Genomic DNA, 16,018 nt, shown 5'->3' on the forward strand with positions numbered 1-16,018 from the left:
CTGGGCTTTGTAAACTGAAGTTCAGCTCCAGCCTCAATGGGCTCTCCCGAAGCTGGGCCTCTCGCTGGGCTCAGCCTCACACCTCGGCCCGGCAGAGGCCAGCCCGGCTGGAGACACCCACCTGAAACCCAGGCAGCCCTCTGCTGCGGGCACAGCTCCACCTGGAAGCCCCCCCGAGCCCATACTGCACTGCATCCTGTTTCTATTTCCTGTCTAGTCAGGGCTCGGGCCAGGAGCTGAACCCCAGGGGAAAGGAGCAGGGGGCCTGGTGGGCAGATGCCCGTGGGACCTCAGGCCCAGCTCTGCCTCCAGGTCACAGAGAAGGGGTGGGTGGGGAGCTGACCCTCCCACCCACGTGACAAGGTTGGCGCAAAGCACAGAGCACTGTCAGCTCTCACCCCGAGCTGATGAAGTACATGTGCAGACGACACTGTTAACACTTGGCATCGTCTCCAGGGTCTGAGGAAGACGCAAACAGGCTCTGGGGGCACACCACCAAAACCGCCGGGCACCTGCCAGGCCATGCGACTGGACATCCCGTGAAACCACACCAGGGCAGGACCGGCGTGTAGGCACCACGTGGCACGTTTATTTATCAACACCAGCCGAGTCGCCAGTCTCCTGCCCAAGGAGGGTGTCTGTGGGGGCCTCCAGTCCCAGGTTTTGCAGGCCTGGCTGAGGTCAGCACAGCCGCAGTGTTTCTGGAACGTGGGCACCAAGTGAGGGCCTGACCCCGTAAGTCCTGGCCTCGGCTGCCTCTTGACACAGTAAGTTGGGGAGCAGTCAGTTTCTGGAGTCTCGGGGACCCGGCCCAACTGTCTTGTCCCCTCATTTTCCCAGGGGGCCTGGGAGATGTCACTTCTGGCCCTCTGGGGTCCGCTTCCTTTTTGCCTTTGGCTCCTGGCAACCGGCTATCTTTGCTTTGGCCCCCACCCAAGGCCGCCGCTGCCTCCTGGGGGCCCCTCTCCCGCCATGGCCCCCAGGCCGCTCCCGGAGCACAGGGGGGTCACCGCCTGCTCTCTGCCGCCGCCTCCTCCTCGTGGATCCTGGGCTCGAGTCTGAATGTAAGGCCTCCTTTGCATGTCTCCCTGAAACACAAGGCTGAATGAACGAAGCATCAAGAAGGTCGGCTCTGACTCCTGAGATTGTCTGGGGTGCTGGGCCCGGGTGGCAGGCTGAACAGTGTTCAGCATGACGGCGCTGGGAATGGACCTGAGTCAGCCACCCAGGGGCCTGCATCAGTGAGACTGGGAGGTCCACAGCCACCAGGTGGGCACACAACCTACGGAGACTGGCCGGGAAGTGGGCCTTTAGGACGACCAGAGTGAGGACAGGACCGGGAGAGAGGGACGTGGGCGAAGACGAGATGGACGGGGGGCCCAGGCTCAGTGCACAGGGGCGGGGGGGCTGCTGAGAAGGTGGGGCTGGAGCTCAGTCAACGCGACAGCTGTGAGTGGCATCCAGGGCCCAGCCTGGTGTGGGCGCATAAGACGTTCAGACTGCAGAGCAGCCTGGCACGAATGGACCCGGACAGGACTGGCCTGGGCTGGTGCAGGGGTGAATGGAGGCCCTTCACAGGGCGGGTCGCATTCCAGCCACTGGCCTGTGTACAGCTGGTAGGGAGGGGAGGAGGGAGGGAAAGGGGCAGGGGAAAGGAGCAAGAAGGGTGGGAAGGAGAGAGCACGGGGGAGGGGGGGGAGCCTCTAAAATCAAGGGAGTTCCTAAGGATGCTGCAGAGGAGCAAGGGGAGGCGTGGAGCAGGTCAAACCAAAGACGGAAAAGGGTCAGGAAGAGGCACCAGACCAGGCCGCAGGGAAGGAGAATGGGGAGGACTGCGAGGGCGTCTGGGCCAGGGTGCCACATCTCCAGGACACGTGGGCAGTCGGGGGTGGGGCAGGGAGGCCTGCAGCAGGCTGGGGAGGGAGGCAGGGAGTCACGTCTAGAGGGAGACAGGCTGCAGTCACACGAGCAGGGGAGCGGGGGGGAATAGAACACGGGTAACGAAGCCAGCACCACCAGGACTACCTGTCTTGTCCTGCAGCTGGGATCCGGACAAGCGCTTCTTCATTCTCACCCGCCTCCCGCCCCGCGGATTCCGGTATGCTTCTTCTGGGATGTCAGGTTCAGGGAAGAGGCCTGCGGACCAAGGCAGGCGCTCAGGAGGCTGCAGGCCAGGGTGCTTATGGTCCGTGCCTCCACGGCCCCCAGCACCCCACGAGCACCGCAGCCATGAGCTTTGGGCAAGGAGCCCTGGTCTGATTCCCACACGGCCAAGGGCAGCTCACAGGGCATTGCCAGACACTGTCTGGCAGAGCCCACGTGGAGCGCTGAACGCGTTGCGCTCTGCCTCACGTACACTTAGCTGGGGAGAGGCAGAAGATCCTTCAGAATACTGACGGGTTTGGGTCACACAAGCGTATGTCAGTCAAAACCCACCAGACGAACCCCATGTTCACGTGGTCTGTAACTTCACCTAGAAAGTACTGCCCCAGCATGGAATATTTAGAAAGTATGCTCTGACTGAGGGGTGGGAGTAGACATATGATAAATCAAAGATGAGAAAACGCTGATAGTAGAATCTAACTACTCACCGTAGAATCCCTGAGACTTTGCACGTATTTAAAATTTTTCATAATGAAATGTTTGGGGGAAACACTTACATCTTCAATCTTACGCTTTCTAGGAAGCTGTCTTTCAGAACAAGCCATACAGCTCCACCAGCCACACGCCAAGAAGTGGAGTCGTATGTTGCACCACAGGCAGCAGTGTGGCCGGCCCAGGGAACTTGCTAGAAATTCAGGTTCTCGGGCCAGCCACCCCTCACCCCACACACTCAGCCCTGAGAACCCCTGGGCTTCACCAGGACGAGAGCTGCACAGGCCCGCAGCAGCCTCCCCGAAATTAGCACCACTGGCCTCCCCACAGCCACCGGTGCCGGGGGGTGAGCACGCATGGCCCGATCCACTCCTGGGAGGACGAGATGCCGTTGCGCCTGGCGCCCAGTGCTCACCTTCTGCGAGGGCCTGCAATCTGGAGGGACGAGAGAGTCACTCACCACGCGCCTGACGAGGAGGGGTCGCCCCTAGGGAAGGCCCTCCCAACCATCTCTGAAGATGGGTGGAGCAGAGGGCCAGGGCACTCACTTCCGGATCACTTTGTAGAGGCGCTTCCTGTTCTGCGGAGGGGTGTCCTGGCGACTGGCCATCTCAAACAGTCTGTCGGCAACAGCCTTGTAGTCGAACTGTTCAACAGAGAGATGCCGCAGAGGCTGTCAGCCCCCAGGGGATCCCAGGAGGAGACCCACAGGGAACAAGCAGGAGGACCAACGCTCAGCCGCCCGATGCCCCCGCTGTGCCCCCACACCGGCCTCCACCCGGCAGACGCCGGCCCCAGCGGACATGAGGGGCCGCATGGTGAGCCTCTGCACAACTCTAAGTCCTCCGGGAGCCACGTCAAAACGAGCAGGATGGAACAAGCAAAATTAATCTGGTGAATTTAGCCCAAGACATCTAAAATCTTATTAACTCATCAAGTAATCAACATCTGACACTGACTAGGAAGGCCCCTACGGGTCCAATCCACCTGAAGTCCCCGATCTTGTCTGCTGAGCTCAGGCTCCGATGGGGACCTGGAAGGGCCCCACTCAGCATGTCCCACCCCAGTGGCCCCAGCATCCGAAGGGGCCGGGAGCAGAGGCGGGGTGACTGCCGAGCGGGGAAACCTGGGCTCAGCCTCCCGGGGCCCAGTCCCCAACTCCCCTTTCAACCAGTCTGTGTTCTACAGTCGAGCCTCCGGGGTCCCTGCCTCCCACCCAGTCCCAGGCGGACAGATGCCGCCCTGCCTGACGTGCAGAGCTGAGAGCTCAGCCCACAGACCCAGCCACACACCTGGAGGACAGTGCTGGTGCCGTCCTCATCGTCATCTCCTGCCTGCTGGTCCAGGGGGCGCTGAGTCCTGCAGACCGAACCTAGAACAGAAGGGCCCCACGGACTTAGACATGCCTAGTACCGCGGGAGCTACAGGCCCAACCTGGGGCCCAGGCACTCTGCCTGCCAGGGCCACAGCTGGGCTCAGGAGCTCACAGTGGGATGGCAGGAGCGCTGAGGGCCTTGCCCCAGGGCAGCAGTGCCTCCACAGACAGGGAACCAAAGAGCCGTCCCAGAGGCGGTGGGGCCTGATCACTTCCAGTGAAACCGGGAGGGGCTGACAAAACAAGGGGCACCTCAGGCAGGATTGGCAGGCCAGGAGCCCCAGGAGGAGGAGGAGGAAGGGGGCTGTCCGGCCACGGGGCGGCCTGGACTAAGAGGTGAGCAGGGAGAGCCGTTTCGGGTGAGGGAGCGGACACCAGACACTTGGGGCCCTGCCGTCTCCACCTACAGAGGACAGCTTCGATCACCAGCTGGCCTGAGGGGCGAGCACGTGTGGCAAAGAATGACCACGGCAGGGCTGTGGGCAGGCCCTGGGCCACCGTGGGCCCCTGGGTCCATCTGCGCTGGTCACTCAGGCTACTGAGGACAAGGAGGAGGGGAAGGAGGGCCAGGAAGGACGTCCAGGACGGCTGGAGAGTGTTGAGGGGGATGGCTGACCAATGGGAAAGCCAGGGGCGCCAGCAAGGACATTGGCCTCAGAGGCTGCAGCAATCAACTCTTGCTCCTGCCATCCAATGACCTCCCCCCAAGGCACAGGACCATCCAGGGGCCAAAGGATGGTCCCTTCAACAAACGTGCCAGTACACCTGACATCAACACACAGAGAAAGAAGCTAGACTAAATTAACTCAACACGGACCAAAGACCTAAAGAAAGAAACAAACAGCGAAACTCAGATGCAAACATAGGGCAAAAGCCTCAGGAGACTGGATCTGGCCACAATTTCTTAGACTAAAGGCACAGGTAACATGGAAAATTAAGACAACCAGACTTGATGAGAACTTTCAAATCTGTACATCAAGGGACCATGAATAGAGTTAAGAAGACCGCCCGTACAGCAGAAGACTCCTGCACATCACAACCTGGGGAGGAGCTACAGCCAGAACACGGGAAAGAGCAAGCGTCCGACTCTCCGCGATCCCACGGACTGCAGAGCGCCAGGGCCTCTGTGCATGGGGTTCCCCAGGCAAGCGTACTGGAGTGGCGTGCCATTTCGTCTCCAGGGTCTCCTGCATTGCAGGCAAATTCTTTTACCAACTGAGCTACTAGGGAAGATGCCAGAACATATGAAGGCCTCCTAAAACACAATGAAAAAACAATGACTCAAAAAATGGGCCAAGGGCTTAAGTAAACATTCCTCCAAAAATACGTGAAGAGCCAACAAGCGCATGAAAAGGTGCCTGACACCCGCAGTCACTAGGGAAATGAAACCGCAACCCTGGCGACAGCACTGCACTCAGGAGGAGCGCCGCTACCAAAGGCGGCAGGAGATGGAGCTCGGGGGCCGCAGCCCTCTCGCACTGCCGCCCGGGACGCACACGAGGCCGCCGCTGTGCGAGCAGGGTGGCGGTTCCTAGAAAGTTAAGCACGGCTTACCCGAGGACGCAGCGATCCCACTCTGGGCACAGACCAAAAAGGATCGAAAGCAGGGTCTCAAACAGATATTCGTACACCCGTATTCATAATAGCACTAACCACAACAGAGAAACACGGAAGCAACCCCAAACTCCACCTACCAACGCAGGACAAAACACGGACTACACGTTCAATGCTGCATCGCTCAGCCTCAAGCGTTCCCACACACGATACGGCGCGGCTCGGGGAGCTAAGCCAGACACAGAACCACAGACTGTGAGAGCCCGCTGCTACAGACACAGACGCCGACAGGCAGGCTCACAGGGCTGACAACAGGGCGCCCGGTGCCAGGAGCTGAGCAGGGCAGGGGCAGGCACGGCGACAGCTTCGGTCTGGGAAGATGAGAAGTTCCAGAGACGGACAGTGATGACAGCTGTACAATGCGAACACACTTAGTGCCACTGAGCTGTGCACTTACACACGGCTAAGCTGGTAGACCTCACGTCACGTGTGTTCCACAACAAAACGCCGGGGTGGAAAAGTCTGAAGCTGGTGGAGGACACGCACCCCTAAAGGCACGAGGATCCACCACACAGTTCCCCCGAGGACACGGCCATGAAGCCTAGCTGGCGCCCCCAAGGACCCACTTAGCACAAGGTGGACGGGCTGGACCAGACACTGTCGACGCAGGCCCACGGGCCCGGTCTCCAAGGGGGACGCTCACTCGAGCTGCCTGCTACTCTTTGTTCATACCCTCTCCCTCGTCCAGCTTGATCCACCGGGCCCCACCCCCAACATCAGGGACACACAGCTCCCACCCTGGTGGGTGGGGCTGGGCACCCAGTGGTGGGAGACAGGCCAGAAAGATGAGCAAGTGACTTATGTAATTTTAAGTGATTTATTCCAAAAAGTGATCCACCATGGAAATGCCCATTGAGCAAGCTGGGTAGGGACTGGGAGGCTGCACTCTAAACGGTGGGCAGGGCAGGGCAGGAGTGACGGAGGGCAGAGACCCCACAGGGGCGGGGCGGATACCCAGTGACAGGAACAGAGCCTGGGGAGTTGTGAGGAGGCGGGGGCCATGGAGTGGGCGCCAGGAGAGTGACCGGCACATGTGTTTATTCCAAGGTCAGCCCAGCTGCCGCACCGAGAACAGACTTCAGGGGTAAGAGCAGAAGCAAGGGGGTGGGACAGGAGAGGAAGGTGGGGGTCCACCGCGGGCTGGGACCAGGACAGGCTGTCACCCTGGGGCGTGCGGTCCTCACCTTTAGGGGGCTCTCTGGACAGCAGGCCCGGCTCCTGCGCCTCCTCCTCCTCCTCCGACAGCTCCTCCTCCTCTGACAGCTCCTCCTCCTCCAGTTCATTCATGAGCTCTTCAATGGCCAGTGGGGCCTGCTCCACGATTGTTTCAAAGATGCCTTGAGCGATGTTGTGCAAAACCAGGGAGCTGAGGGGAAACACAGAGCCGCCATCAGGATGGACCATGCTTGAGCCCGCCCCTCCCCATGCTGGCCTCTGGACCTCGCTGGACTGTTGTGAGCACACGGCATCTTCCAAGGGCAGCTCCTCAGGGACTCAACAGAACAGAGGAGGCAGGCGGGAGACAGCACTCACTCCTGAGTCTGGGCAGCGATCGTGCAGAAGGGCCCGATGAGCCTGAGGTTCTGGTCCGCGGTCAGCTGCAGGGAGAGGGCTGGGGCTCAGCTCCCAGGCCACAGGCACCGAGCAGCCTGGCTACTGCCCCCCTCGCCCTGCCCAGCTGCCGACCACCTACCTCGTGGGCGCCCACTTTGGTCAGCTCCTCCAGGAAGATCTCTATGAAGTGGCTCTTCACCCCGTTCGGGGCTTCACTGTCCGGGTGCAGGATCTCTGTCGTTAGCAGCTCCAGCAGCCGTTCGGTTTGTCTGGGGAAGAAGCGGCAAGTCAGGCAGCAGCACCAGGGGCCGCTGACACCAGCAACACCAGGGTGCTGTCCCTGGACCAGAAGTGACCCAGGCCGGGGCCGGAGACCTCTCCTCCAGGCCATGACACACACATACTTACCGAATGTCACCCTCAGTCTATTACATGTGTGAGAATGGAAAAGAGCCAGAAAAGCAGATAAACTAGCTGTTTACACAGGGCAACGGGAGGCTACCAGCTTCTTCATTAAGGATCTGAGGCTGAATTACCAGCAACAACGAGGATGGAACTACCTTCCTAACAACACCCCCCAAGTCAACACAAGTAATACCATCGCTTCCACTGAGCCCACTGCAAACCCTGCACCACCCCCTCCCCTCGACCAAGACAGCAGAGCCCTAAATTCTGATATGAGGGACACTGCCAGCCTCAGGCCTTCACAGGATTTTTAAGGATGAAGATCACTAAAAACCAGAGGCAGCCTGGCCCTAAACGTGGAGTCAAGTTACCCACAGCCATTCTCAATGTAGAAAAACAGCTCCAGTAACTACAGTCCAACTCCTGGTGATTTTTTATTGGCTGGAGGTTAGGCCAGGGCTAAGACTTGAACTCTGTAATCCAGAAGATGGAAAAGTCCTACAGCGATGCGGGCCGTAAGCTGCCCTTTCCAGTCTGGCAGCTGTTTTGACATCTGGGTCCTAGATTTATTATCCTTATGCTTAAAAATAAATTACTTTACCATCACTTTTTAAACACAAATCAATTCAAAATCTGCTGTTTCTAAGCCCTTTCCCCTAGCACCCGCCCTCCCCAAATTTGGTGGCGGCAGGACACTCAGGTGGGATGTTTGGACACACTTTCAGTAAAATAAAAAAGCAGTCTCTATAAATTCCACACCCAACTCCACACCCCTTTTGTACCAAACACAGAACACCACCATATTTTAAGAGTAACTGTCAGAGTCTCCTGGTGGCCTAGTGGATTCCGGCTTTCATGCCATGGCCAGGGTTCAAACTGGGGTTCAAACCCTGGTTGGGGAACTGAGGCCCCACGACCCATGCAGCACAGCCAAAAATAAATTTTTTTTAAATACTTGTCTGCTGGAATTAAAATTGCTTTTCAATGTCTTTAAAAAGTTTTTCTGGGTTCTTTATACTGAGCACACATCCCCCCTATCATTAAAAAAAAAAGTTTTTTAAAAAATTTAATTTCAAAAACTTTAAAACATGAATCTGCAGAAACTCACTTTATGTTGTGATGTCAGACCGCCCCCTGGAGGTTTGGAAACCTGCTGGCTGGCGGAACCAGGACGCAGGGCCGCGGGTGACAGACAGGTCCAGGCAGCAGTAGCCCCGCCCATCTGCCCAGGGAGCCCTGCCCACCTGTCTCCAGGAGGGACTAGTGGGGAGGGATAGCTAAGACCAGCAGAGCCCTGCCCAGCCCTACTGGAGGAGCCCACCCAGCTGCCAGTTGCTAGGGAGGCCTAAGGTGAGCCAGGAAACACAGACCCTCAGTCTGGAAGGATACAGACCACCCAGCAATGGGTGTGAGCAGCACGGGCGGCTGCGGCACCCACCTCTCGTCCCATCCCTGCGTCTGCAGCACCGTCAGGGCCTCGCGTAGGACCATCCGCATGAGCTGTGGCACAGGAGGAGACCCCGTGAGCAGCCCAGCCCAGACATCCCCGCTGCCTGCCATCTGTGTGCCCACTGTGCACCATGGGCCCTCCAGAGTGGCTGGTGGCTGGGCCCCGGGCCGGGATGCCAGCCTCCCAGGAGCAGCAGGATGGACGCTGGGGAGTGACCGTAGCACCAGGACTGATGGCTATGATGGATGTTCCCAGAGTGAAAATAGGACGAGAAGAAGCCCCTCTGCGGGAGCGAAGCCTCCAGACACACAGGTCTGTGCCACGCGGTGCTCACCCCTCAGGGGCCTTGCCCTCGCCACTGTTGGGCAGGGGCACCAAGACCAGGTGCCTGGACGCCGAGCTCGGCTCCCGGAGCGCTGTTCCCCAGCCCAGCACTGTGGGGCCCCTTGCGGGGAGCGGGCCACATCCTCACCATGTAAAACTTGTCCAGACGCAGCCTGTCGATGCCCGGCCACTCACGGTTCATGGTCTGCCAGAAGGTCTGAAGGAACAGGTGCTCTGGGGGAGGGACAAGACCAGAAGGGTTGGGGGGAAGCGGCAGCCACCTCTGGAGGGCAGGGGAGAGCAGAGACCATGAAGAAACCTGGTCAGGAGGTCCCACGGCAGTGGCCTTGGGGCTCCTCGGCCTGAGTGCGCTAAGAGCAGTGCTGCGGATCTGCCTTAAAAATGGGACTTTCAGGAACCTCAGAAAGAAAAGTACAGCCCAGCCACAAGCCTGAACCATAGCCACATCCTCTGAACATCAAGCGTAAAGAGAAGGTGAGGCCTGGCAGGAGAGGTGCTGCCCAGGCCGCACCTCCCCACGCAAGCACTGCCACTGCCCCTGCCCCATCACCTACACCCCACCCCACCACTTACCCCACTGGATCCACTGACCTGATCAAACACAAAACCCTGCCAATAACAGGTATGTCAGGACCAGGGGGCTGTGGGTTCAACCAGGTCCCCAAAGTCCTAATCCTCAACCCTCAGTATATAACTATACTTGGGAGACAGGTCTTTAAAGAGGCGATGAAGAGAAAAGGCCACTGGTGATTCAAGACACAGATATGCACAGCCAGACGGCCACGTGAGGACACAGGAAGAGACGGCCATCCACACTCCCAGAGAAGAGGCCTGAAGGGATCCTGGCCTGCTGATGCCCTGACCTCAGGACATGAAGGCCACCACTATCGCCTGCTGCAGAGCATCCCCAGAGAGAGGGCTGGTCAGACAGCCCAGTGAAGGACAGAACTGCATCCATTACCTCACTCAAGTGTCACCAACTGAACGCTCTGTACCCGCCCTCATGCTGAGCACGGAAACGTTTCTGCATGTTCTTAAAAGGTGAAACTTACAGAGAATGGACTTCCTCACATGCAGTACAGAGAGTCTCCCAAGAGAAGAAAGTAGTGTCTGTAACTGCACAACCCCTGCTTCTGATGACTTTGGCTACTTAACCATAACCGAACTACACCTATCCACACAGCCAGGGCACCACCAGCAATGGTCCCAGTGGTCCCAAGGTCCAGGCCAGGGAGACCGCCCAGCCTTGGCTGCCCTTGGAGCAGGGTAGGGAGGTCACAGATGCTGGCACACGGGCCCCATCCCCACAGCTCGGCTCAACAGGACCAGGGTCTACATACACATCAGGATTTCTAAAGACACAAGTGATGCCAAAGGGCAGGCGACAGGGCTGAGGATCCCTGATGCTGGTCCAAAGAAGACTCAGGAAGACACACTGCAGGGAGCACACGCCGTCAGCTGCGGACACTCCACAGCTTCCACCAAGATTCTAAATGGAAGGCATTAGCCCTCCAGATCTCGGACAGCTCCAGACCTCTGTCCTGGGTGAGTGAGGAACACATGCTGGAAAGCAGAGTAGCCTCTCCCGCACCAGCAAACACTGGCCGGGATGGGGCCCTCGCTCCCAGCCTCAGAACGCAGGCCTCGTGTTCAGGGGCTGGGTCTCTGCGGATCCAGCCTCACTGCTGGGGCTCACCGTGGCAAGGATACTTACGTGCCTCTGTGGTCTGGAAAGCATGGACAAGCTGGGAAATGGTCCGGCCAAGTTCCTCCTGCACAGGAAACAAGACAAATGCCCTCAGTCCCCGAACAAATGGGCTTCTGTGCGACAAGCAGCGGCAGGAAGAAACTTAACTGTCCTCACTCATCGTGCGATCCGGCTCCACAGGGCCCCACAGCCCAGCGAGCCTGGAGTCTGGAAGTCTCACACCACTAGAAGAGGCCTCCCCTGAAGGCCATGCCCATCTAGCCCCACAAAAAGCAGGGGCAGGGACTGCCCTCCTGACCAAAGACCATCACTCAGTAAAGGAGACTGACAGTCAAAGCGGGGAGGGGAGCAGGAGCCTGAGAGCACACAGCCACCCGAGAGGGGGCTGAGGAGACCCCCAGGTTAGCAGCTGCCTGCCGCCTCGGTGTACAAGCCCACCTCGTGCACTGGGCCCCAGTGTAGCCTCTGAACTTCACTAAATACCCTCACCACGCAGGGTGTTCCGAAGCGTGAACAATTCCCACTGAGACACACCCCAAGAAAGGCGTGTCTTGAGGGCAGTGACACCACTCTGTAAGGTACACAGCGATGGACATGCGCCATGATACACGTACTCAACCCACGGATGGTACAACAGGGCAACCCTCACGGCCTCTGGGTGCTGATGATGTGCTGGGTGGGTCCATGGATTGTGAGAAAGGGCCCACTCCCGTGGGGGTGTTGAGTACGGGGGGAGGTGGCAGGTAAGAAATCGCAGTACCTTCTCCTCTCGTGTTGCTGTGAAACTAAAACTGCTCTAAAACATAAGGCCTATCTTTATAAAAGACAATTAAGAAAAAAAGGCTAGGGACTCCCCTGGTGGTCCAGTGGCTAAGACCATTCCATGCTCCCAATGCAGGGGGCCCAGGCTTGATCCAGGTCAGGGAACTAGATCCCACACGCCGCAACTAGGACCTGGTGCGGCCAAACAATTAGAAAAAAGGAAAAAATACTTGTCTCAGAAGACTTGGATGCTGTCCCCTGGTTTCCAGCATTTTTGCACTCAGCTCATCATCTCTGACAAACACAAAACAGGCAACCCAGGGACTTCTCCAGTGGTCCAGTGGTTAGGACGCTAAGCTTCCTCTGCAGGACAATGGGTTCAATCCCTGGTCCTGATCAGGGTACTAAGAGCCCACAACCGCTCCCACCCCCGGCCAAAAAAAGCCAGAAAACCCAATTTTCAGCCACAATGTACCCTGGCATTCACCAGCATCGCTATGGTGCCCAACTCACCAAGTGTGAGACCCTCCCTAACCCAAGGCCATGGCCCTCCAGGCCTTAAGGAAAAATAGCATCAAAGCTATAAAACTGCGCTCAGTACGTCTGCTGGAGCAAAATGAGGGCTGACAACATGCTCGTCCACCCTCCCACTGATACTGTGGCCCCGGTGCCTTCTGTAGCCTCCTGGGCGCTCACCTGCAGCAGTGGCTTGTCCTGCATCCACATGCAATAGAACAGCCCTTTCCACACCTTCAGCAGCTCATCATGAGTGAAACCACCTGCGCCAGAAACGGGACCATTCAGACTAAAGGAACACCATCTTTCAGTGCCAGAACAGCCAGAGAACTGTGACTGCCTGAATCAGACCAAAGTCCTCTTACTGTACAGGCGCCTGGCCCTCGCTCTCAACCAATCCTCCCAACCCAGAACCTGCTGGGCCAGTGGCTGCAGGGTCTCCTGCAGGTAACTGTTCTTTGATTCATTCAATAAATGTTTACCGAGAATCTCCAAGTATCAGAGACTGTGCTCCATTTTTCAGATTCAAAATTGAATGAGTCACAGTTTCTTGGGCTGGATGGTGGCTACGCATGGGAACCTGTTGGCCACAGATCACCCAGTGTTACACCCGGGCTTGGCACACTTTTCAAATTTAAAGTTACACATTTCCTCATTCAGGCTCGTTATGACAAAACTAGACAGCATATTAAAAATCAGAGACATTACTTTGCCGACAAACATCCGTCTAATCAAAGCTATGGTTTTTCCAGTAGTCACGTATAGATGTGAGAGTTGGACCGTGAAGAAGCTGAGCACCAAAGAATTGATGCTTTTGAACTGTGGTGTTGGAGAAGACTCTGAGAGTCCCTTGGACTGCAAGAAGATCAAACGAATCAATCCTAAAGGAAATCAGTCCTGAATATTTATTGGAAGGACTCATGCTGAAGCTGAAGCTCCAATACTTTGACCACCTGATTAGAAGAACTGACTCATTGCAAAAGACCCTGATGTTGTGAAAGACTGAAGGCAGGAGAAGGGGACGACAGAGGATGAGATGGTTGGATGGCATCATTGACTCGATGGACATGAGTTTGAGCAGGCTCTGGGAGTTGGCCATGGGGTTACAAAGAGTCAGACACGACTGAGCAACTGGACTGAATGACGAATATATAAACTGACTGATGAAGACAGATACATAAAATCAGCCAACAAGTATAGACTGAGCTCTTAACTATGTGCTGGCAGTTTCAGAGCAGTGGTTCTCAGACTTTATTAATAGGATGGCATCACCTGGCGGGTTTCTTGAAAGATTGCTGGACTTCCCAGGTGGCATGAGTGATAAAGAACTTGCCTGCCAATGCAGGAGACATAAGAGACATGGGCTCCATCCCTGTTGGTAAGATCCCCTGGAGGAGGAAATGGCAACCCACTCCAGTATTCTTGTCTGGAGAATCCCATGCAGAGAGGAGCCTGGTGGGCTACGGCCCATAGGGTCACAAAGAGTAGAAGATGGCTGACAAGACTAAGCACATACACAGCCCATCTGCCAGAGCTTCTGATTCAGCAGGGCTTGGATGGGACTCACAAATTTACATGTCTAGCAAATGTCCAGGTGATGCTGAAGTTGCTGATGGAGCCACATTCTGAGAACCACTAAGGAGCGTGATTTCTGACAGCTGTATGCTGCATGAAACTCAGACGACAATCCAACAATTACACAAGAAAACACTATCAACAGCGACAAACGCCGCTCTGAGAGAAAAAACATGGTGCCCAACAGTGGGGAGCAGGGGTAGCGGGATATACGGGTTGACAGGATCCTGCTCCCAGAGTAGGCAAGTCTGAACTGGAAATAGATTAGGGGCTTGGCTGGGGCGGGGGGTGGCCCTCCGCAGAGGGACATATAGCGGCCGAGAACGCCGCGCACCTTCAAATCAGTCAGCGTGGATAAGGGGATCAGGGCCAAGCGTTCGAACAGGCGGGAGCGCGAGCGGTGGGGTAGGCGGAAGCATCGCCACGGCCCGGCCGGGCGGACCACGTGGAGGCTCCACGCGGTTGGAAAGTCAGCTAACTCGGACCACCGGCCCCCAATCCGGGCCCCCGCGCCCCCAGCCCGGCCTGGTTCGCGAGACGCCCCCCGCCCACATCCCGCCAACCCCGCGCCAACCTTCGGCCAGCTGAGTTCTGGCGACGATGTATTTCCGGAGCTTCCTCACCGCCCGGTCCCGGGTCACCTGCTCGTTCCCCGCCAGCCGCTGCGCCAGCTGGATTTCGGGCGGGAGTTTTACTCGCGGACCCATGGCGACCCTGCCGAGACCCCACGATACCAGTTACCTCGCCGCTATGCCTGGGCGCGTTGCGTGACGTCACACACCCGCGCCAGCCTCTCCAGCACTCGGCGTGACGTCACATGTCCGCGCCAAATTCTCCCGGGTCGCACGCCTCCGTCTCCTAGTGGCAAGGCCCCGTAATGACAAGTGCGTGGGGCTCTGGCTCCATTCATTCTGCTGCTGCTGCTGCTGCTAAGTCGCGTACGACTCTGTGCGACCCCATAGACGCAGCCCACCAGGTTTCCCCGTCCCTGGGATTCTCCAGGCAAGAACACTGGAGTGAGTTGCCATTTCCTTCTCCAATGCATGAAACTGTAAAGTGAAAGTGAAGTCCCTCAGTCGTGTCCAACTCGTAGGGACCTCATAGACTGCAGCCTACCAGGCTCCTCCGTCCATGGGATTTTCCAGGCAAGGGTACTGGAGTGGGTTACCATTGCCTTCTCCCCATTCATTCTCAGTTCAGTTCAGTCGCTCAGTCGTGTCCGACTCTTTGCGACTCCATGAACCGCAGCACGCCAGGCCTCTCTGTCCATCACCAACTCCCGGAGTCCACCCAAACCCATGTCCACTGAGTTGGTGATGCCATCCAACCATCTCATCCTCTGTCGTCCCCTTCTCCTCCTGCCCTCAATCTTTCCCAGCATCAGGGTCTTTTCAAATGAGTCAGCTGTTCGCATCAGGTGGCCAAAGTATTGGAGTTTCAGCTTCAACGTCAGTCCTTCCAACGAACGCCCAGGACTGATCTCCTTTAGGATGGACTGGTTGGATCTCCTTGCAGTTCGAGGGACTCTCAAGAGTCTTGTCCAACACCACAGTTCAAATGCATCAATTCTTCAGCACTCAGCTTTCTTTATAGTCCAACTCTCACATCCATACATGACCACTGGAAAAACCACAGCCTTGACTAGATGGACCTTTGTTGGCAAAGTAATGTCTCTGCTTTTGAATATGCTGTCTAGGTTGGTTATAACTTTCCTTCCAAGGAGTAAGCGTCTTTTAATTTCATGGCTGCAGTCACCATCTGCAGTGATTTTGGAGCCCAGAAAAATGAAGTCAGCCACTGTTTCTACTGTTTCCCCATCTATTTGCCATGAAGTGATGGGACCAGATGCCATGATGTTAGTTTTCTGAATGTTGAGCTTTAAGCCAACTTTTCCACTCTCCTCTTTCACTTTCATCGAGAGGCTCTTTAGTTCTTCTTCACTTTCTGCCATAAGGGTGGTGTCATCTGCATATCTGAGGTTATTAATATTTCTCCTGGCAATCTTGATTCCAGCTTGTGTTTCTTCCAGTCCAGCGTTTCTCATGATGTACTCTGCATATAAGTTAAATAAGCAGGGTGACAATATACAGCCTTGATGTTCTCCTTTTCCTATTTGGAA

At 56.8% G+C, this 16,018-nt stretch overlaps 1 protein-coding gene across 4 annotated transcripts; it reads right to left on the reverse strand.

Moving 5' to 3' along the window:
- Positions 1-567: 567 nt before the first annotated feature.
- RRP1 (ribosomal RNA processing 1) lies at positions 568-14,668 on the reverse strand. 4 transcript variants are annotated; one of them, XR_015139403.1, is made up of 13 exons: positions 14,474-14,668; positions 12,505-12,587; positions 11,053-11,110; positions 9,466-9,551; positions 8,982-9,043; positions 7,278-7,407; positions 7,118-7,182; positions 6,769-6,950; positions 3,888-3,967; positions 3,144-3,241; positions 2,357-3,030; positions 2,026-2,136; positions 568-1,088 (listed from the first exon to the last, which is right to left on the reverse strand). XR_015139403.1 is itself a non-coding variant. In XM_086333615.1 (13 exons), the coding sequence occupies exons 1-13, from the start codon at positions 14,604-14,606 to the stop codon at positions 856-858; spliced, it is 1,341 nt and encodes a 446-aa protein (XP_086189741.1). In that variant the 5' UTR covers positions 14,607-14,668; the 3' UTR covers positions 568-855. The 4 variants fall into 4 exon arrangements, 2 of the variants coding, with proteins under 2 accessions (XP_086189741.1, XP_086189864.1); XR_015139445.1 differs by having other exon boundaries at positions 9,466-9,600; XM_086333615.1 differs by having other exon boundaries at positions 3,011-3,030.
- Between the last annotated feature and the right edge of the window lie 1,350 nt (positions 14,669-16,018).

This window comes from Bos grunniens, chromosome 1 (assembly GCF_055505025.1).
Source record: "Bos grunniens cultivar Pamir isolate PY7600 chromosome 1, Bosgru_T2T1.0, whole genome shotgun sequence".
Lineage (NCBI taxonomy): Eukaryota > Metazoa > Chordata > Mammalia > Artiodactyla > Bovidae > Bos > Bos grunniens.